Below are 13,536 nucleotides of genomic sequence, written 5' to 3' on the forward strand. Positions count from 1 at the left end.
AATCGTTGGTACGACCACTTTAGAAGCAACTTTAGAAGCAACTCACATCAACCAAAAAAGCCAAAATCACAATTGGAAATCAGACTACATTTCTTTGAAATACGAATACTCAATGGCTGGAATAATCTCCCAAACACTGCCATCGAAAGTAACCACGTGAGCGAATTTAATTTTTGAAAAAAATAGACCAACTGTCCCACTTATTATACTTAACAGATTGTCAAGGCGCATGTAAATCGCTGGTACGACCACTTTAGAAGCAACTCACATCAACTCAAAAAGTCGAAATAACGATTGGAAATTAGATTAAATTTTGTTGCAATACGAATGATCAATTACTAGAATAGTCTCCCAAATTGTGCCATCGAAAGTAACCATTTTAGCGAATTTAAATTTTAAAAAGAATTAGACCAACTGTTGCATTTATTTTAATTATCAATAGATTGTCAAGGCGCGTGTAAATCGCTGATAGGACCACTTTAGAAGCAACTCACATCAACCCGAAAAGCCAAAACAACGATTGGAAAATAGATTATTTCGTTGCAATACGAATACTCAATGCCTGGAATAGTCTCCCAAATTCTGCCATCGAAAGTAACCACGTGACCGAATTTAATTTTTGAAAAGAATTAGACCAAGTGTCCCACTTATAATACTTATTAAAAGATTGTCATGGCGGGCGTAAATCGCTGGTACGACCACTTTAGAAGCCACACATATCAACCCAAAAAGCCAAAATCACGATTAGAAATTAGACTAAATTTCTTTGCTATACGAATACCCAATGACTGGCATAGTCTCTCAAATTTTGCCATCGAACGTAACCACGTGAGCGAATTTAATTTTTAAAAAGAACTAGACTAACTTTTGCATTTATTATACTTATCAACACATTGTCAAGGCGCGTGTAAATCGCTGGTACGACCACTTTAGAAGCAACTTTAGAAGCAACTCACATCAACCAAAAAAGCCAAAATCACGATTGGAAATCAGACTAAATTTCTTTACAATACGCATACTCAATGACTGGAATAGTCTCCCAAATTCTGCCGTCGAAAGTAACCACGTGAGCGAATTTAATTTTTAAAAAGAGTTAGACCAACTGTTGCACTTATTATACTTATCAACACATTGTCAAGGCGCGTGTAAATCGCTGGTACAGCCACTTTAGAAGCAACTCACATCAACCCAAAACGATTGGAAATTAGACTAAATTTCTTTGCAATACGAATACTCAATGACTGGAATAGTCTCCCAAATTCTGCCATCGAAAGTAACCAGGTGAGCGAATTTAATTTTTAAAAAGAATTAGGCCAACTGTCCCACTTATTATACTTATCAACAGATTGTCAAGGCGCGTGAACAACGCCACTATTGAAGAGCTGGTCCAAGAGACAAACTAAAAACCAGAAAGCTGAAAATGATATTTAACTTAATCATTTGTGTCTTAAACCTTTGCAGTCGAGATTTCAATGCATCTAGGAAAGTCTTTTATTACAACTACTATGGCCTCAGCGCGGGAAAAATTAACTGCGCAGAAATCTATCGATAAAACACATTATCTCGCTGAACACATGTTACTGTTTTTCAAATGTGTATTTTAATCGTTTCAGGCAAAAAAGATGGGAAATGGGTACAGAGGATCGCACGATTTTTCACTGATGAAAAGGAGAATTCTCAGCCTATAGACATCCTTCATCAATTAATATTCGTTCGATCATAAGAATATGTCCAACCTTGAAATTAAAAGTGATCATAAACTTCTCAATTTTTGAATCCGTATGGATCATTCAATTTAAAGTTTTGATGTTCTACCAAGCTGTTTTGCTATATTAATCACTCACCTTATTTTGTCGACATCCATCTCATACTTCCGCCCATCAACTCATCAAAGCCATTCTTGTCTAGAACGGAGACTACTTTCCAAACATCAATCATAAGCAATTTTTTTGATGATGATTTGAATCTAATAGAACTATTCAAATATCAGAAAATTTAGATGTTACAAGAGCAAGACAAGAGCATCTTTTCTCCATAAAAAGACACCTAAAACAGACCAATTGCGCATCCAGCGTTTTCTGCATTAATGCATCGAAATATTTTTTCCTTCTCATTAAAATTAGAAATTTCAACGCATGTAGCTCCCCGTTTAAGCTGAGAATTGTAACTTAGATCCTAAATTTAAAACTGCTTAAGAGAATTTATTTTTAAACGCTAGTGTGATCCACCCAATGGACGGAACAGTGAGCCCCCACTATGAAACATCACAGCATCGCATGTAAATTTACCGCAAGAATACAAGCTCATAGCATCGTCAAACAGAAACAAGGCACAATAACTCTGTTAGAGCTGCGTCATATTAGTTAATTTGTTACGAACCTAGTCTCCCCTGCCGCATTATGGCACTGCAAGAACTATCAATGTCAGTCGGCCGTTTGCTTAAGAGAGTATATAGAAGCAGTCGTCAAGGCTTTGGGGATCGATGCTCCAGAGATAGTAGCAGTTTTCACAAGCACTTTCTGAGTACTTTTTGACTATTAACTGGAATGCCTGCCCTCAATGACAATGTTTGTAAAAGCAGCATATTTTTTGACAGTAGAAGTGATAGATGCTCAATACGTTTAGAGAAACTGCGAGTTTTAGTCTTACCAACAGGTATAGAGTTTCCTCAGCAAAGCCATAAGCTATTGTTGAGACAATGAGCTACAGTTTCTCTACCTTCTGATTTTCATAGCCCGTTAAAATTATGCGTTGCTATACAGCACAATATTATGTAAATAATGATACGTTCGGATAAGGTCAAAATATTTTATGTCGACTCAATTGGGGAGGGGAGAGCTAGAATAGATACGACATTAATGTAAAGCATAGTAGGACCATTTTCAAAATTTAGTGAACTTTTGTTTAAAAGGTATGTGGATGATATTGTCTGCACGGCTCGTGAGACCCGAACGAATACTTAAAATTTGCAAATTCATTACACAAAAACCTGCAATTTACCTTAGAAAAATTTAACATGGAAGGCGATTTGGCTTTTGCTAACATTAACATGTGAGCAGCAAAAGCAATATCACCTGTCATTGATATCAAAAACCAACTGACACTGAAATAATACTGAATTTTCGCAGCTGTGCACCGCTTCAGCATAAGAAAAATGGGACGGTTCACAGAGTTTTTAATGCAACCTCTAATTTGTTGGCCTTCGATCAGGCTCCTGAAAAGAACAAAACTTGCTGGACCAAAAATCAGTATCGAGAGGAATGGTCTTCAAAAATAGTGAACCAGACTTTAAAAGAGATAATAAGTGGCGGTAAAGACCAATTGTGAACAACACTAAAGGAGCATCAAAAAAGCAAAACTAGATCTCATGATAAGCCAACAATTTTTCCACAATACAGAAGCAACCTTACTCAAAACTTTGCAAGCAAATTAAAGAAACTATGCGAAATGCAAGTGGTTTTTATAACGCGGAAATTAAGATCAAGCGTCCCACCCTTAAATCATCTTTCGATAGGGACCTGAGTTCCCACGCGGTAATGAGATAAAATGTAATGGATGCGGATCCATCTAAGTTGGCCAAACAAGCCGACATGTTACCACAAGGATAGCAGAGCATCAAAAGAAGGATTCATAGGTGGGTCAACAGCTGGTTGAATGTTGTGGCGCCACGAACGACATTGAATGGAAAAATCTGGACGGCTGTCGGACAGTAGAAAAGCTAATGATTATTTACAGAAAAGCTATTGATTATCGGAGCTATAAACATCAGCATGCTGAAGCCGGCAAAACACACACGCGATGAATATAAGGGGCGGAAGCTCACGCTAAAATATTAGTTCAAATCATAATTTTGACTTGATAAGAATACATAGGGCAAAAAACATTTTGTGCATGACAGAACGAAATTTGGTAAACCTCCACAAGAGGTGTACTTAAGGTCAGGGCAAATTCCGAATACCCCTAAAATTACAAAAGATGACCAAAATCGAAAAATCCGGATAAAAAATGCTTTTAAAGAAACTAATAACAGATGTAAATACGAGTTGTAAATAGGCTATATAATGTTTTACAGGAAAAAACTTTTGATTGAATTTTTTAGAATAGTTCCGAGAATTGTTTTAATTGTGGCCTCAGACAAAGGTAAACAAATATTCATTTTATCATTTAACAATTTGTGAAACAGTTTCAAACTGACGATGAACGTAAATATCGAAAACGTTTGTTTAAAATATCGGAATTAATTTTAATTTGACAAAATTGTTTTTTTTACATTAGTGAATTTTTCTCCTAACGCCCATCCAAAAATGTTTTTTAGAGCAGCGTTTTTTGTTTTCTGAAATTGTATTTTCCTTTCCAATTCCTAATAATTGTATTCATTTGGCTAGGGAGCCGAGACGTTGCTAGGGGTTGAAGGTGTTAACAGTGGAAATGATCTTATGACAGAGTTCCCTCATAGCTCAAATACAACAAAACTCAAATTTCTATTGCAAAAATTTCCTTGCATATCAGATGAGGTTTATCTGCAACACAGCTGACAAAATTGTTAACAATCTAAATCATTTTTAAATGTAAAAAATTTAGGCTATGTCTAGCTTAATTAGGTAATTTTTAACTTAATGTTGTGGTTTTTACAATTAAAATGGTTTCAATTCATTTGATTAACATAACAATTAAATAAGAGGTTCTTGGAATATTGTTTATCGTTGCACAAAAAATTTCGAAAATTTCGTTTTCTAATTCGTTTTTAGTTTTTTATTCAGTATCTTCGAATTTAAATTTTTTATGTTTTTAGAGATTTCCATATGTTTTGGTATCATTTCGGATAATTCAATTTTCTGGTTCGCTAAGATGTTATTTTCGCATTGAACACCATGACAATGGTTGGTTAACTTTTCAATCTCAGCTGTTGGCTCTGGTTCTTATCACGCGTTTTCAGCATTGGCTTTCTTTGTGCAATATGTATTGCTTCGAGAGTCATGAGTTTTTGTGGATCACTGAACCAATTTATTACACGCCAATCAAACTTTCGTTAAGTACCAAAATTTTGCCTGCATTCTGCCCTACATTTGATAATTTTATGATGATATGCCATCTGCATGATTATGTTTGTGCAAGTTTGCCGGTTATTGGTTAAATTGCATCAAGTTCATTTTTTGTATATGATATGCAATTTTAGATGCTGATCAAAACTAGACTTCAAAGATGGTGGACAGCTTTTAAGTTTCCTTGTTTTCTAGATCACTGCGAGATCCGTTTATTTTTTAACTCTTTGTTTATCATTGGCTATCAATTGATGAGTTTTGACAACTTAAAGTTTTTCTAACAAAATCTCTCATTTTTTCGGTACTGATCCCTACTTATATTTTTGCATCTTATGTGATGCAGTTCTCAGTTTTGCTGCACTCAACGGCCACAATAATTCCAACGCCTTTTTTGAAGGTGGGAGCATTTTTCTTCAGAATCTTTATGTTTTTGCGAGCCCATCTCATCCTCAGCACTAAAAGATTTACTCAAAGTTTTACTCCAATTGTTGGCCAAGATAACTGCAAGGGAATCCCCAATTGCCAAACCGTTTTCGTACAGCGGAATAAGTCAAACCTTAAGCCTTCTTTGCAAACAGGTCAAAGTACTCCAAATCGAGTCATGGCGGTAAAAATTATTTTGCAGAAAGAGCGCAGAAAAGTATTTTTGAGCCTTTGCTCCATTTTTTGAGGTGAGTAGGATTTGTCGTTTTTAGATCCGTGAGGTTTAGGTTTATTTCGGTTTGATTTATATAGGCAGTGGCAAAGTCAACATCTTAGACGGAAGAAATTACAATTTTTTTCAACGAGCTATTTTACGGGCTAAACACCCAATAATTGACAATTTTATTGAAACACATTAACTAGCAGAACTTTATAATGTATTTAAAAAAGTATGCAAGAAAACAATGCTTCTGGAGGAAAACTTTTTCCGCAAACAAGCGGCTTTACAGAGCAAAGCTCCACGTCAAACAGTAGAACTTCGTTTTTTTTCCATGAATTTTTTCCCAGTTTTTGTCTAATGAATTCCTAATAACTTTATTCATTTGGCTAGGGGGTCAAGACGTTTCTAGGGATTGCAAATGTTAACAATGAATATTGTTCTTACGACGGAAATCCCTCATAGCTCAAATACAACAAAACTCAAATTTCGATTGCATAAATTTTCTTACAGATCAGATGAGGTTTATCTGCAACACAGCTGAACAAAATGTAACAGTCTAAATCAATTTTAATTGTATAAAAAATGCTATTAGTCTAGCATCATTAGTTAAATTGCGACTTAAAGTTGTTCTTTTTACAATTATAAAAACTTCAATTCAGTTTATTAACAAAACAGGAAAATAATAGTTTCTTGGAATATTGTTCATCGTTACACCAAAATTTTCGGAAAGTTCGTTTTCCAATACGTTTTTAGTTTTTTATTCAAGATCTTTGAACTTAGATTTTTCTTGTTTTTAGAGATTTCCAACTGTTTTGGTATCATTTCGGATAATTCAATTTTTTGGTTCGCTAAGATGTTATTTTCGCATTGAACACCATGACAATGGTTGATTAACTTTTCAATCTCAGCTGTTGGCTCTGGTTCTTATCACGGGTTTTCAGCATTGGCTTTCTTTGTGCAATATGTATTGCTTCGAGAGTCATGAGTTTTTGTGGATCACTGAACCAATTTATTATACGCCAATCAAGCTTTCGTTAAGTACCAAAATTTTGCCTGCATTCTGACCTACATTTGATAACTTTATGATGATCTGCCATCTGCATGATTATGTTTGTGCAAGTTTGCCGGTTATTGGTTAAATTGCATCAAGTTCATTTTTTGTACATAATATGCAATTTTAGATGCTGATCAAAACTAGACTTCAACGATGGTAAACAGCTTTTAAGTTTCTTTGTTTTCTAGATCACTGCGAGATCCGTTTATTTTTTAACTTCTTGTTTATCATTGGCTATCAATTGATGAGTTTTGACAACCTAAAGTTTTTCCTAACAACATCTCTTATTTTTTCGGTACTGCTCCCTACTTATATTTTTGCATCTTACGTGATGCAATTCTCAGTTTGGCTGCACTCAACAGCCACAATAATTCCAACGCCTTTTTTGAAGGTGGGAGCATTTTTCTTCAGAATCTTTATGTTTTTGCGAGCCCATCTCATCCTCAGCACTAAAAGTTTTACTCAAAGTTTTACTCCAATTGTTGGCCAAGATAACTGCCAGGGAATCCACAATTGCCAAACCGTTTTTGTACAGCTGAATAAGTCAAACCTTAAACTTTCTTTGCACAATCGATAACAATACTGCAAATCGAGTTATGGCGGTAAAAATTTTTTGCAGAAAGAGCGCAGAAAACTGTTTTTTGCGCCTTTGCTCTATTTTTTGAGGTGATTAGGTTTTGACGTTTTTAGATCTGGGAGGTTCAGGTGTTATTTCGGTTTGACTTATATAGGCAATGACCAAGTCAACACCTTAGACGGAAGAAAAATACAAGTTTTTTTCAACGAGCTATTTTACGGGCTAAACACCCAATAATTGTCGAATTTATTGAATCCCATTAACTAGCAGAGTTTAATAATTTAGTAAAAATGTATGAGAGAAAATGATGTTTCTGGTTGAAAATTTTCTCCGCAAACCAGAGGATTAACAGCGCAAAGCTCTACGACAATCAGTTGTATTTCTTTTCTCCATACATTATTTGTCTAATGAATTCTTCATAACTGTATTCAATTATCTGGAGGGTCATGACGTTGCTAGGGGGTTCAGATTGTAACAATGAATACTGTTCTTACGACAGAGTTCCCTCATAGCTCAAAAACAACAAAATTTAAATTTCTATTCCATAAATTTTCTTACATATCAGATGAAGTTTATCTGCAACACGGTTGAATAAATTGTTAACAATCTAAGTCAATTTTAAATGAAAAAAAAATTAGGCTATGTCTAGCATCATTAGGTAAATTGCAATTTAAAGTTGTTCTTTTTACAACTAAAAATTTTCAATTCAATTGATTAACAAAACAGTAAAATAAGAGGTTCACGGAATATTGTTTATCGTTACACCAAAAATTTTGGAAATTTCGTTTTCCAATTCGTTTTTAGTTTTTTATTCAAGATATTTGAACTTAGATTTTTCATATTTTTAGAGATTTCCAAACGTTTTGGTATCATTTTGGAACAGTTCAATTTTTTGATTCGCTAAGATGTAATTTTTGCATTGAACATCATGACAACTGTTATTAGATTCTCAATGCCAGCTCCTGGCTGCGGTTCTAATCAGGCGTTTTCAACAGTGGCTTCCTTTGTGCAAAATCTTTTGCTTCAAGAGTCATGAGTGTTTTTGAATCAATGCACCGATCTATTATACGCTATTCAAACGCTCGTTAAAAACCACAACTTTGCATGCATTCTGACCTACGTTTGATACTTTTTTTGATGCTCTGCCATCTGCATGGTTATATTTGTGCAAGTTTGCCGGTCATTGGTTGCAATGCATCAAGTTAAATTTTTTGTACACAATATGCAATTTTAAGACTCTGATCAAGACTAGAGTTTAAGGATAATAAACAACTTTTAAGTTTCCTTGTTGTCTAGATCACTACAGGATCCGTTTATTTTTTGTCTTTCTGTTTACTTTCTGGCAATCAATTGATGAGTTTTGACATTTAAAGATTTTCCAAACAACCTCTCTCAGTTTTTTTGGTATTGCTCCCTACTTATATTTTTGCATTTTACGTGATGCAGTTTTGAGATTTTTTGCACTCAATGGCCATGCTAATTCCAGTCACTTTTTTGACATTGGGAACATTTTTCTTCAGAGTTTTTATGTTTTGCGAGCCTTTCTCATCCTGAGCACTAAAAGTAGTACTCAAAGTTTTGTTCCAATTGTTGGCCAAGCTAACTGCCAGGGAAGCTCTAATTGCCAAACCGTTTTTGTACAGCTGAATAAGTTGTATAGCTGAATTTTTTCTTAGATTTTTTTCGTTTTCTGGTAATCATTTGGCGAGTTTTGACTTTTAAAGAATTTCTAAACAACATCCCCCGCTTTTCCGTATTGCACCTTTCTTATTTTATGACATTTTACTTCATACAATTCTCACATTTTTGGGACTCGACGGCCCTGCTATTTCAAACCATTTTTTGACAGAGGGGGCACCTTGTGCAGAATTTTTTGCTTCTTCCGACCTCATCTCATCCTCAGCACTAAAAGTTTTATCACATTTTCATCCAAATTTTGGCCAAGATATCTGACAGTGGAACCCCTTTGCCACATCAACTTTTGTACAGCCGAATAAGTCAAACATTAGGCGCTCTTTACAAACAGGTCACAATATCCTCAATCGAGTTATGGCGGTGAACACAATTTTGTAGAAGGAGCGCAGAAAAATCAGTTGTTTGCCTATGCGCTGTATCTTCCAGGTGATTAGGATTTGACGTTTTGTGGTCAATAAAATTTAAGATTATTCCGGTATGACTTATTTAGGCAATAACCGGCCAGCGCCTCTGTCGGAATAGAACTACAATTTTCTTTCAACAACCTATCCTACGGGACAAAACACCCTATAGATAACAAATTTAATGAAATCCATTTTCTAGCAGACATTAACATTTTTGTAAAAAACATTGCAAGAAAATGATGTTTGCGGTGAAAAATTATAAGAAGAATAGACATACAACAATTGGTACGCTGAAAACAAAAAAACGCAGCTGATTGGGTCTTATCAACGGCAAAAATCCAAATCAGAACGAACTTTTAGCTGTACATTTCAATAATGGTAATAAATGTTTTTAAGGAGAAAACGACATATCAATCGAAAATGAACAAAAGACTTCCCGCAATTTTTGCTTGAAGAGAGAACAAATAACAAAATAATTTTCAAATTGGACAAATGACTTAAAGATGACTTGACTTGATACAAAAACATCTAAATATACATAAAAATTATCAAATATTACAAACAACAGGCGCACAGCCAGCGATCATTATAAGCTGTCAAATATTCACAAAAAACAGCAAGACACCACGTTTTATCAATTCTGGGAAATGCTTATAACAAACCTATGAAATTCATTACACAACAACCTTTAATTTACCTTAGAAAAATTTAACATCGAAGGGGATTTCGCTTTTCTTGACATTAACATAAATGTGAGCAGCAAAAGCAATATCACCTCTCATTGGTATCAAAAATCAACTGACACTGAAATAATACTGAATTTTCGCAGCTGTGCACCGCTTCGGCATAAGAAATATGTGATTCAAGGGACGGTTCACAGGGTTTTTTATGCAACCTCTAATTGGTTGGCCTACGATGATTAGGCTCTTGAAAATAGCAAAACTTGCTGGACCAAAAATCAGCATCCAGAGGAGTGGTCTTCAAAATTATTGAACCAGACTTTAGAGAAGATAATAAGTGGCGGTAAAGACCAATTGTGAACAACACTAAAGGAGCATCAAAAAAGCAAATCTAGATCTCATGATAAGCCTACAATACTGAGGCAACCTTACCAAAAAATTTGCAAAAAAATAAGGAAGCTATGCGAATTGCAAGTAGTTTTTATAACGCGGAAATTAAGATCAAGCGTCCCCACCCTGAAATCATCTTTCGATAGGGACCTGAATTCCCTAGTGTAAGGGGTATATGAGATAAAATGTAATGGATGCGGATCCATCTATGTTGGTCGAACAAGCCGACATGTTACCACAAGGATAGCAGAACATCAGAAGAAGGATTCACAGGTGGGTCAACATCTCGTTGAATGTTGTGGCGCCACGAACGACATTGAATGGAAAAAACTGGACGGCCAGCGGACAGTAGAAAAATTAATGACTATCAATGCTATAGACATCAACAAGTTGAAGCCGGCACTAGACACAAGCGATGAATATAGGGGGCGGGAACTCACGCTAAAATATTAGTTCAAATCATAATTTTGACTAAATAAGAATACATAGGGAAGAATACATAAGAATACATAAGAATACAAATGACTAAATAAGAATACAAAAAACATTTTGTTCATAAAAAGATGAAATTTGCAAAACCTCCAAATGAGGTGTACATAGGATAGGGCAAAATCGGAATACCCCAAAATACAAAAACATGGCCAAAATCGAAAAATCCGGATAAAAAATGTTTTTAAAGATCCTAATAACAGATGTAAATATCTGTTGTAAATAGGCTAAAATTTGTATATTGGGAAAAGTATTTGATTGATTTTATTAGAATAATTCCTATAACTGTTTTAATTGTTGTCTCAGATAAATGTAAATACATTTTATTTTATCTTTTAACAATTTGTGAAACAGTTTTAACCTGACGATGAACTAAAGTCAAAAAACGTTTGTTTTAAATATCGGAATCAATTTCAATTTGAAAATTTGGTTTCTTTTACATTAGTAAACCTTTCTCCTAACGCCCATCCAAGAATGTTTTTCAGGGCAGAGTTTTTCATTATCTGAACTTTCATTTTTTCTTTCCAATTTCTAATAATTGTATTCAATTGGCTAGGGGTTCAAGAAGTTGCTAGGGGGTGCAGATGTTAACAATGAGAATTGTTCTTACGACGGAGTTCCCTCGTTGCTCAAATACAACAAAGCTCAAATTTTCATTGCATAAGTTTTCTTTCATATCAAACGAGGTTTATCTGCAACACAGCTGAATAAAATGTTAACAATCTAAGTCAATTTTAAATGCAAAAAAATTAGGTTATATCCAGCATCAACAGGTAAAATGCAACCTAAAGTTGTTCTTTTTACAATTGAAAAAATTTTTATTCAATTGATTAAATAAACAGTAAAATAAGAGGTTCTTGGAATATTGTTTATCGTTACACCAAAAATTTCGGAAGTTTCATTTTCCAATTCGTTTTTAGTTTTTTATTCAAGATCCTTGAACTTAGATTTTTCAAGTTTTTAGAGATTTCCAACCGTTTTGGTATCATTTCGGAACAATTCAGTTTTTTTGATTCGCTAAGATGTAATTTTCGCGTTCGAACACCATCACAACTGTTGAATAGTTTTTCAATATCAGCTCCTGGCTCCGGTTCCCATCACGCGTTTTCAGCAGTGGCTTTCTTTGTGAAATTTGTATTGCACCGGTCTATTATACGCCATTCAAATGCTAGTTAAAAACCACAACATTGCATGCTTTCTGACCTATATTTGATAATTTTTTGTTGCTCTGCCATCTGCCTGGTTATATTGCAGTTCAAGTTTGCAGGTCATTGGTTGAACTGCATCACGTTCATTTTTATGTACACAATAGGAAATTTTAGATGCTGATCAAAACTAGACTAGCGCCAATTGCCAAACCGTTATTGTACAGCTGAATAAGTCAAAACTTAAGCCTTCTTTGCAAACATGCCACAATACTCACAATTGGTGGTAAAAAATGTTTTGCAGAAAGAATACGCATCAACCGTGATCAGCAGCGGCTTCCCTTGTGCTATAGGTGTTGCATCGGGAGTCTTGAGTTTTTGTGGAACATTGCACTGACCTATTTTAAAGCCAATCAAACGTGCGTGACATGCCACAACAATTGCCTACGTGCTAATCTACGTCTGAGTCTGTTTTTGATAATCTGCCATCTGCATGCTTATATTTGTGCAGGTTTGCAGGTCTTTGGTAGAATAGCATGAAGTTCAGTTTTTAAACACAATATCCAATTTTAGATGCTGAGCAAAACTAAACTCCAAGGATGATAAACAGCTTTTGAGTTTACTTTTTTGGTAGATCATCTTGCGTGATCCGTTATTATTTCTTAGCTTTTCTTTTCGTTTTCTGGTATTCATTTGGCAAGTTTTGACATTTAAAGAATTTCTAAACAACACCCCCCCACTTTTCCGTATTGCACCTTACTTTTATGACATTTTACTTCATACAATTCTCACATTTTTCGGACTCGACGGCCTTGCTATTTCAAACCATTTTTTGACAGAGGGGGCACTTTGTTCACAATTTTTTTTGCTTCTTAATAAATGACAAAATTATTGAAATTCTTTTTCTACATCAACATTTTGGTAAAAAAACATGTAAGAAAATGATATTTGTGGTGAAAAATTTTAAGAAGTAGAGGCATACAGCAAAAGGTACGCTAAAAACACAGCTGATTGAGTATTATAAATGGCAAAAATCTAAATCAGAATGAACTTTTAGCTGTACTTTTGAAAAAGGTTTCGAATTTTTTGTTAAGGAGAAAACAACATATCAATCGAAAATGAACAAAAAACTTTCCGCAATTCTTGCTTGAAAAGAGAACAAACGACAAAATAACTTTCAAATTGGACAAACGAATTAAAGAGGACTTTACTTGATACAAAAAGGTCTAAATGGACATTAAAATTATCAAATATTACGAGCATTAGGCACACAGCCAGCGATCGTTCTAAGCTGTCAAAGGTTCACAAAAAACTGCTAGACGCCACGTTTTATCAATTCCAGGAAATGCTTATCTGAAACCTATGAAAAATGTTTCACTCTAGTTTGTGCAGGAACAACATCGAATTTTGGGTCTGA

The 13,536-nt window shown here is 34.6% G+C and overlaps 2 protein-coding genes across 2 annotated transcripts in view; both read right to left on the reverse strand.

Moving 5' to 3' along the window:
* LOC142336061 (uncharacterized) overlaps positions 1-1,879 on the reverse strand; it is a 60,821-nt gene extending 58,942 nt beyond the window's left edge. The window contains exon 1 of the mRNA XM_075384561.1: positions 1,845-1,879. Within this exon, the coding sequence (XP_075240676.1) occupies positions 1,845-1,864 (20 nt within the window). The 5' untranslated portion in view covers positions 1,865-1,879. The remainder of the gene's footprint in view (positions 1-1,844) is intronic.
* LOC142336060 (protein Rae1-like) overlaps positions 1-13,536 on the reverse strand; it is a 140,808-nt gene that overhangs the window by 77,979 nt on the left and 49,293 nt on the right. The gene's annotated exons all lie outside the window — the stretch shown is intronic.

Source organism: Convolutriloba macropyga, chromosome 3 (assembly GCF_964194025.1).
Source record: "Convolutriloba macropyga chromosome 3, txConMacr16.3, whole genome shotgun sequence".
Taxonomy (NCBI): Eukaryota; Metazoa; Xenacoelomorpha; order Acoela; family Convolutidae; genus Convolutriloba; species Convolutriloba macropyga.